We start from the raw sequence: 10482 nt of genomic DNA, 5'->3' as shown, positions 1-10482 counted from the left end.
ATTCATGTTATATATTTCAATACGTACTTCTTCACTTGTTTGCTTTAAGTAGTACCTATAACAAGGTGCATAAGTTTATTTTCCATTAATTTGACTTTTTTTTTTTTGCTTTGCTGCAAGCATTAGCCATTCCCTCAACTAAACAACTCACTTGTTTTACTACTATTCTTTACACTTTCCATTCTTTGCTTGTGAAAGGAACCTATTATTGTTTTCACCGTAACCTTCTTCTTGTGCTGGAAGTATTAGATATTTATGACTCCATTCTCCAGAGCTTTGTCGTAATTTCATACCAGTTCTTGTACTGACTGTGTTTAATGAGTAGGTAGTTACGTTCTCTTACTCCACATAGTAATTTTAATGTTGCAAACATTGCTGGACTCCTCTATCATTTAATTAGTACTAGAATAACTACTCTCTCTTAACTCTTCTGAATCACTGCTATTGATAATTTATATCTCCTTCCCTTCTTTCTATACCAGTAAAATGGTAAGATGTGAAGACTACTTTTTTTTCACTATGATAAGGACTTGATGAGATACTGATGACTGAAAATTTCTAGGAAAACATGAGAACTCCTTCTTTATATATCTGGTATTCCATAACCTCATAAGCTGAAACCCAAGCTACTTTTAATAAGCTATACAATTTACGCCGGTTTACCAATTCATTTCTGAGTGAAGAAAAAATCTTCATCTGGAAAGTCTTAATATATATCGAATGCATTTACCTACTTACAGCACCCAGTTACCCATACATCTGGCATATATTGGTACCTCAACTGAGTTACAGTTGAAAAACCAACACAATCACTTATCACCTCTTAAAATTATGTGAAAATGTCGCTCAGGTTTTCAATGAGCGAGTTAAAAGTAACAAAAAGACATTAGATATATAAACATAACCATACGAAAATACCTTCTCATTTAATGTATATGTGTGTGTGCGCGCGCATTACCTGAAATGAAGGTCTCTTAACAATGATAACACTGGATGAGCAGGTCCTAGAAATTCACGAATAGGTAAAATCCTCTCATGAATGGTATGAACAGTATTATGTATATGTATATGTATATGTATATGTATATGTATATGTATATGTATATGTATATATGGATTTTCATGGGTGTGTATATTAGAACGAGTTTTATTACCAGTGGCCATCATACTGGACTAGCATTTCGTGGGGGATCTCTCAGTGCCGTAGTTTGTTTTATCTGCATGGGCCCTCAATGCACTGATCATTTCGTAGACATTTTCTGCTTAACCTCCTGCAATAAAAGAAAAGTGGAATTAAAAAAAATTGTACAAATATTTCTAACATAATAATAACCTCCTGCAATAAAAGAAAAGAGGCATTACGAAAAACTATAAAAAAATTTCGGTCATCATCATTACAACAATAATAATAATAATAATAATAATAATAATAATAATAATAATAATAATAATAATAATACTGTACGGGTAAAAAGTTGAAGTTAGGCGGATGCCATTAAATCTTTTTTCATCGATATAGTGTAATTATCTAAAACAAATAAAATCTGAAAACTAATCTTTTCTCTCACTCGCTGCGTCTCCATGCAAACGCCAGTCGAACCTGCTCCATGAAAGCTCTCAAGATGGTCAAAGTTCAATAAAAGAATATGAAAAAAATAAAAGATAGAAAAGTGTGAATCTCATGCCGTGTGGAACATGGAAAAGCTTAATTGAGAGGCCTTAATTGCACTGCATGTAAATGGTCTCCTTTATGAGTTCTGTCACTCAACAGTAACATCGTTGGCATCTGAAGAAGAGAACGATTAGCTTACATATTTTATGACAGTCTTAGTTCCAATGGCAAGTAGCATGCGCTAAGTACTGGGGAAAGCGATTCAGATCCAAATATGCTTTCTTCCCCTTTCTTCTTCCTATTTTCATGTCATTTCTACTCTTACAAATAACAAAGCACTTCAATACATCGCATTCTATGGACTGAATATCTCGTGTGTCATCTTCTCAGTTCACACGAGTGGTGCTTTTGTGTATAATTAAGTTAACTGGCAGCAGTTAAAGGAGCACATTTGTTTATTACATCATTTCGATAAGAAATTTAATATTTCATATGGTTACGGACTGTTAATATGCATCACGATTATGTTTATCAAATCATCAGCAAATCATTATCATAATCAAGACCAACAACTTCAACATCAATCTGCTCATTATAAATATTGTCAATGCAATTTCCTTCCCTTCTTACACTTAGATTTCCATACATGATAACATACAGCTTTAAGTAATATCTAAAAAGACTTGTCCGTTTTTTTTTTTTTTTGCACTCATTCAAAACAAAATGTTTATTTCCCGTAGCAACTGTCACCAACTAATAGCATGGCAAATCTCTGATCTAGACTTCACGCTGTAGGATTCAACTTACTCCTCGGCATACTGAGAGTATTATATATATGTGTGTATATATATATATATATTTATATATATATATATATATATATATATATATATATATATATATATATATATGTATATATGTATGTATGTATGTATATAAACATTTATAGGACGTGAGGAAATTTTCGAGAGATCTCTTACATTTGTCTTACATCAATCTAAGGCCATGTGATAAAAACGTAGCTCGGTTACTTTTCTATATTTTTTTTTTATTTTTCCTCTCAATGTTCATTCTCATGACCATTGCAAGTATTATTTACTCTTTATCATTACTTTATGTTTTATTTACTTTATCATTAACTACATTACGAAGAGGTTTTCCCTAACATCACGCACTGTCAACAAAGCAAAGGCAACTATGTTGACACACTTCTTCCGCCACAAAGGCACCAATTTAATGACTGTGTATTTTACAATAGAAAACAAGGGCAAGATCACTGTGCATGACGTAACAGAAATAACAAAAGATTCACAGTATAAAAAGTAAGTCCACACACACACATAAAATTTTTAAAAACAAAGTTACAGTCTTCTAAAATGGGAAATCTTTCATGGTTTGCTCAAAAAAATAGAGAGAGAGAGAGAGAGAGAGAGAGAGAGAGAGAGAGAGAGAGAGAGAGAGAGAGAGAATGAATTACGGTTATAGCCTTTCAAGAAAGATGTTTTCATTGTTATATAAGGAGACGAAGGAATTACAGTGTACGTAATTGCAGCAATCAGCTTTTTAAAATGTTTGGTACACCAATACATTCGATTACTAAAATCTGTATGGATAGAAGGTTAATTTTACTATGTTTCTAGTACGATCTAAAGACATTTTGTATCCAAATCGGTAACTAGTATTTTCTCTTCTATCCAGTTTAAAGTCTGTTTTCGAGTTTTTTGCGTTTCCAATCATTTGTTTTTTTTTTTTTTCAAAATATTTGATAGTGAGTATTAACTTACACAGCAGAACATAAAGTGAAATTTAAACTATGTAATTTTTGTGTACAATCCAAGTGTCTCTTAAATTATTTATGGTTTCGTAAACATTAAACGAGTAAACATCCCTAACACATATACAGTATATATATATATACACACACACATATATACATGCATATAATATAATATATATATATATATATATATATATATATAGCATATATATATATATATATATATATATATATATATATATATATAAATGTGTCTAATAAAAAGAAAAAAACTAAAATTGCCTAAATAGGAAATGAAGAAATTTGCAGAGATGACAAAACTTCAGTGTGCTGACACTGACCCAATGAGCGAACGCAGCCCTAAACCATCGTGGAAATATGCAGTATCCATCGCCAGACATACGAGCATTTCTCAAGAAACGCTGCCTGACAGAAGATGAGCTCTGTGAAATTGTCCAATATATAATACACGAGAACAATGAACGAAACACTAAAAACGGGAGGAGGGTTTAATTGTTTCCTAAGATTTCACATCGCACGTAATTTTTTTCCTCTCCTCTCTAACAGAAGTCTCTCATATACTATCTTGATCTCTCTCTCTGCATATGTAAGTACGCTATAATATATATAAATATGATATATAATATATATATATATATATATATATATATATATATATATATATATATATAAAGTATATATAAGTATATATATACACACATTGATAAAGCTCTCATAATTGTCTCTTAACGGATCAACTTTTTTTTCTTTCCAGGGGGGAAGCTGTCCATCCATGCACAGAGAAGGGAATTATAAAGGTTTGTATTCACATCGCAGGTAAATGTTTTTTGGGTAATTTTCTTATTACAGTAATAAGCAGGATAACTAAAAAGTTTTTTTCGTTAATACTGATCAACACTAATGTTGCAACACAGAAATGGCACTAATAACTTTGCTAACAACTTTCAACACCACTAAAAGGTATAAATCTGTTAATCCTACTTTTAAATTATTGTTTACATAGTTTTGGTGACTGACAATCTTAGCAAATAAACAGCAGGTTTTACTTTCATCACCAAAAGACAATAAAAACATTTCGTATCAATTCACTTAACCATAATCAATGAAGAGGAACCATTCATGGATAAATATGAACAAGATTATTTCCTTATCAACCAAGCACTAGATAGCTGCTCTTGCCTTCTATGTTTGTTACTTCCAGCACATTACTCAAAGAATATTTCCATAATAAACTGAATAAGAATAGGTGGTAACCTCTCCAAAAGATGCACATTGGAAGTTCCATTTCGTAACAAAATAAAAATTTAAAAAAAAATGTTAAAACACAACATATAAACACTATATACTGGAAGTGCAGCAAGATGAAATTTTTAGACAAGAATATATCTTTTCCAGATAATTAACCCTTTTGAAGAATGATCAGTTTAATAATAACGCAATATTCCAAATTATGCTTTCTGAGGAAAAGAAATTTCTGATTGGTAGTCGCTCCAAAACTTCTGAGTATGCACCACACAACAATGAACGTCATAGCTCGCTTATCTATAATTTCATTTTTTTAGAAACCTCGAAAATATAGATATTTAAATTCCTACTCCATAAACAAAGTCCCATAAAAAAATATCCTGAATAATGGAAAAATAAACAGAAAAATAAATAATGTCTGGCAATCGGTCTTCCTCTGAAAATACAACTGCATTACAACCTTGCCTCGAATGTAAAGAACCACACAACGTAACCCTTTATTATTTACAAATAAAATAACTGGCATCAGTGTCAAAACAAACCCGCGCCGAACCTTTATTGCCGAATTCAAGAGGTAGAATTCGTTAGAAAGATAAGCCGTAGGCTATCCGTCTAACGATATATATAAACATTATATATATATATATATATATATATATATATATATATATATATATATATATATATATATATATATATATATATATGTATATATATATAATATATACACATACATACATACATATTTATACATATGTGTGTGTACATGAACACGCACACACACACACACATTATATATATATATATATATATATATATATATATATATATATATATATATATATATATATATATATTACATATGTATATAATACAATACAAACATTTGTCAGGACTTGTTTCCAGATATTTTAAGAACTCATTGGAAATAAGATCTAGAGAAAAAGTTAATGTTGAAACCGTGCACAAACACGCAGATTTTGATGGAACATTATTTACAAGTCCATTTTACCTTCCTGTTTCTCTCCACTGACCATAAAAGAAAAATGTAGGTGTTTCCTTTTATGTACTTTGTAATACTAGACTGAATATCAACTGACCAAAAACAAGTTTGGAGTATTCAAGCACTGGTAAAATTTACGGCTAAGTACGCATGCGATCTTAAAAACAGAAGTATTCAGATATTCCCCTTTGAAAAAAATCGCAACTTCCAATCCATGCACCTTTAGTTGACGATGGTGACTTCCAATATTGTTAAGTACAGAGTCCAATGACATCAAAGAATGAAAAGTGTTATAAAAACAGTACGTGCTGGACTTCTACTTTTGTGGGGGTAACTGTAAAACCTTCCACGGTGTCTTTTCTTCTAAACGTAAACAGATATCTGAGACTCTTTAATTTTAATGCCAATGTTTGGGGTTTATCATAGCAGTAATCAGCTTTGTTATGTCTACCTTATTTATTTTTATCTTGAAATCTCTTGATATTCAAAATCAATTTTTTATGTATGTAATTACTCATCTGCTTAATGAAAACAGTTGCTTGAATTAGATCTAGCGTATATCATAAACGAAAATTAAATCTTGATAACTACAATCCAGTAAAGGTGTGAAAATGTTTTTCTTTTGATGCAAAATAAAACAAGTCTGTAAAATACCTTCCAAAACTTAGGTTCCTGGATCAAACGTAACTTATCTCTCACTGCAGAGTGCTTCATGTAATTCTTAAGATTGAAGTTTACATGTTTATTCATGCTTTTAAAAAGTAAAAATATACTTTTAACGCCAAATAGTGTTAGTGAAGTGGAGAAACATCAACAACTTATTTCCAGTATGTATTTGTATTAAACAATTAATAGCTAAGGGTGACATTTCAGAGGTTGGAGCTAGACTTCATAATACTTGAAAGAAAATGCAAAAATCTTTTCCGCAAAAAATATTTCTATTAAAACGCAACAGGAAGTTTTACTCTAACAGTAAAAGATGGCATCGTCCTATTTGAAAAGACAGAGCGACTCTTATGACTAATCCGGCAATAGAACTTCATATGGTTTTTTTTTTTATCAAGAGAAAACAAATTCACAACGTGTATATAGAAAGACAGGATAGGAACTTGGGAGATATTATATTTTTTATGGTTTCTGTTCACAGTGGTCCACATACCAACACAAAAAGGAAACGGTTGACACATACTAAGATGACTTTTTTCATTTTTTTCAGTGAATTTACTGTGAAAAGGCCAATAGCCTCATAACTTTTTTTTACAAGAGATATAGAAATTCGAATCACGGTCACTGCCCAGGCTCCTACCTATGACTCCTTACCAGGCCCGGTGGGTGAGAAGCCTCCTTGATGATACAAATAGGATACATAAGGTGAGTTGCTGAAGACAAGAACATTCTTTCAGCAATTTCTTTAGGTATCGACAGTGAGTCAAGGATATTTCCACTCATTTCGAATAATACAGGACAAAACAGTGCATTTGCTCTAAGAACAGTGATTCAAAGTAGTATGGATTTAATTTTGGAAAAGAGAGATCTCGCGGTCATTAGGATATGTATTCGCTATGAAAGGAAGTTATAAATTATCATGTGTTAAAATTGAATAATAAATTATAAGTTATACGCAGCAGATATCAAGCGAAATTAAGAATCATAAATCATATGCAAACATTATATCCATTATATAGTGTATAGTTTTCACAAATGATGCAAATTTTGCGAAACAGTACTCAAACCTTTTGCTACCGTGAGAACCTACGGTTCACGGACTTTACTGAATTTATTTTTTAGAATGTCTCTCTAATTTTGCCTACACATAAACTTACCAGTTATTCTTAATCCTCATAAATGAGATATAAAAATGTCACTATTCGATTATTTAATAAATTTCTTGTCAAAACAGTGTAATAAAAAATTTATAATTATATTCAAAATGTTTCACAGTAATGAATAAACTAGTACGTGAAATAAAAGAATTTAAAACTTAAGTTTTCCTGTGTTGTTACACGAAAATTTCATCAAATTTTTTTGCAAATGGACGCCCAGAAATTCACTTTTGTTTCCATTTTACTGAAACATAAATCTATGACTATCGAGAGATCAGTGCTTGTATTTATCATATATATATAAATATATATATATATATATATATATATATATATATATATATATATATATATATATATATATATATATATATATACATATGTGTGTGTATATATATATATATATATATATAGGTATGTTCCTTTATAATGGAAATGAGCTGTCTTCTTGAGAGGCAAAAGCTATAAAATGTGCAATTTTCAAATGATGTTTAACCAAATATAAAAATAATCAATATATATAATAATATCAAAATAATAATTATTTATTTTTTTCTATCAGTACTGTAGCGTTATCCACACACTGCTCAACAAAAATTTGATTATCTTATGAAGAGCCAAAATTGCTCTTCTGGCCATTCTGCGGAAATTCGGTTGCTAATTAACGATTTTTTTTTTTTTCCTGCTCCTACACATGTTGCATTTTCTTGTTTGCCTTTTCAGGTCAAGTAGGCAGAATTGTATCTCAGTGACAATGAGGCTCTCCAGCTACTTGTCTGAACAAAAATGACGTAAATCAAGAAACTTCTCGCATGGACTGTGGTCTCCTGAGAGTCTTCGCGTTTCGAACGCCCCCTGGGAGTTGGTCGGAGCCTAGGCAATACTAAATAGCAGGAGAATACTCTGATGAATACGGCAACAGAGGAAAGTTGAAATGGAAAAACTGACAAAGGACAAGAGCAGTGTGCCAGTGTGGGGGACTACACCTCTCTTAACAGGATAACTGAAAGTTTATTTTCTGTGTCATCTATCAGAACAAAGGCGTATTATTCCTGGACTACAAAACCTCACAGTGCTTTCCCATAATGACAAAGCTTGTCCGGTATCTGCGAAAGAATCTTCTGAACCTTGTAGATTCAAAGAACGAAAGATCTACGGAGTTACAGTTGTGCTGGTGTTCTCACAAGAAATGAAATCATCATATATACAGTGTTATACTGAAACGATAGTTTTCCGCATAGTAAACATGATGATGTTGTCATACTGTATGATAATAGTTTAAAGAAAACATTTGTAGAAATGATGTACAGTATCAGAATTATTATATAAAGGCCTGCGAAGGGTTTAGTTTATAAGCTGAGAGTTATGTTATATGAAATGTTAGTTTACGAAATATACATAAATATATATATTAAATATAAAAAGATATGTTTATCAGCAGTCTTGTAGCGTTAACAAAGTTGATCTCTCAAAGCAATTCAAACTGGATTGTTTAGCTTGAAGTTGGATAAAAAAAAATTCCAAGATTCAATAGATTTTTTCTCTTTGACACAAATAGGCAATGGTTGTTCTGCACAAAAGGGGATGGTCATAAGGGTCCCACATGCATTTTATACAGGGACCTATGAATCATCTCGTATGCCTGTAAATCATATCAGCTTATAGAGGCTAAGATAATCGTTAGGCAACTTAGCTTTATATGAATTATTTTTTACACATGCTGTAAATATGTTATTAAAGTGTATTATGTTAAACAGTGTACTCGCTCTCACCTTGAAAATCTAAGGGGAAACTTCTATACAAAATATATACAATAACGAAAAATAAAGATGATAACTGAAAACATATTTAATAAGAGCTAAACCCGACCTTGAAATAATTAGGCTAATCCAATTCAATATTCCTTTTGGCTCCAGACATATGAGTACTGACAACAACTATAAGCAGAGAAAAACAGTTCAAGCTGAAAAAGGAATATGGGCTCCCGTGTGTATTCGACTAAAAGAGAAAGGTTTGTAGCGTTGAGTTAGAGCGTCTCGTAAAACTTTCCTGAGAAAAAAAGTCTTGGAAATAAAATAACATTTAGTGCCTCTATATACAACGACAACACTGAGTTGAAGAACGAAAAAGTGCAAAGGCACGTATTTTAATTACAAATTTTACATTAAACCGGTGTGTGAAAAAAAAAAAACCTTCAGATACACAACAGTCATAAAACTGAATCTGCAAGAGAGTATTATTGGAAATGCTTAATAATAAAAAAAAATCTAAAGAATGAATGCTCTATAATGCAATATGTTACAAATATATCTCAAACTGAATCAACTGTGGTAAGTATTCGTAAAGTTTGATTTCGCATCATTTAAAAATATTCAGTTGCAAAGTTAATGAGGTTACTCGACATTTACCATATATACATTATATATATACATATAATATATATATACACATATGTATATAAATATAATATATATATATATATATATATATATATATATATATATATATATATATACATATATATATATATATAATTTTTTTGTGTGTATGTGTATATATGTGCAATATATGTATATATATATATATATATATATATATATATATATATATATATATATATATATATATATATATATATATATATATATATATATATATAGATGATCATATTTTCTGTTAAAACAGAATTCCATCAAATATATGGGAGCCCATAAAAACGCCAAAATGTAGAAAGTAAATGCTATATTTCAGAGACCAGCTTTTTCTCCCATCAGGCAAGTAATGAATAAGAACAAGTTACAGAAAAGCAGTATTTATACCAGAAGTCCATAGGTCAGCCGTTACGTCACTCCAGTTGACAATTTCTCTTTTATCTTCTTAATTGCTAATTGGAGGAAGATTTTATCTATAGTATCTGAGTCCCAAGCTCCTTTTGAAAGGTTCATCGTATTTCTTTGTTTAATCAAAGTTGATTCCACCACCTGGCTTTTGAACTGACAAT

At 30.6% G+C, this 10482-nt stretch overlaps 1 protein-coding gene and 1 long non-coding RNA gene across 5 annotated transcripts in view; one reads left to right on the top strand and one right to left on the bottom strand.

Annotated features, from left to right (window-relative positions):
- LOC136834404 (carbonic anhydrase-related protein 10-like) overlaps positions 1 to 9235 on the top strand; it is a 228452-nt gene extending 219217 nt beyond the window's left edge. For 2 of the 4 annotated variants that reach the window (XR_010851785.1, XR_010851784.1), the window contains 3 exons: positions 4165 to 4207; positions 6875 to 7029; positions 8205 to 9235. Coding sequence is in view for 2 of the 4 variants with exons in the window: in XM_067096967.1 (XP_066953068.1) it covers positions 4165 to 4207; positions 8205 to 8233 (72 nt within the window). In the remaining 2 variants the exon portion in view is untranslated. The remainder of the gene's footprint in view (positions 1 to 4164; positions 4208 to 6874; positions 7030 to 8204) is intronic. The other 2 variants (XM_067096967.1, XM_067096966.1) reach the window with 1 other exon arrangement.
- Positions 1 to 10482, bottom strand: part of LOC136834405 (uncharacterized) — a 533585-nt gene that overhangs the window by 274448 nt on the left and 248655 nt on the right. Inside the window, exon 3 of the long non-coding RNA XR_010851786.1 lies at positions 1155 to 1271. This is a non-coding gene — a long non-coding RNA (uncharacterized lncRNA). The remainder of the gene's footprint in view (positions 1 to 1154; positions 1272 to 10482) is intronic.

Source organism: Macrobrachium rosenbergii, chromosome 53, assembly GCF_040412425.1.
Source record: "Macrobrachium rosenbergii isolate ZJJX-2024 chromosome 53, ASM4041242v1, whole genome shotgun sequence".
In the NCBI taxonomy this organism is placed as follows: Eukaryota; Metazoa; Arthropoda; class Malacostraca; order Decapoda; family Palaemonidae; genus Macrobrachium; species Macrobrachium rosenbergii.
This window is presented reverse-complemented; position numbering and strand designations above follow the sequence as displayed.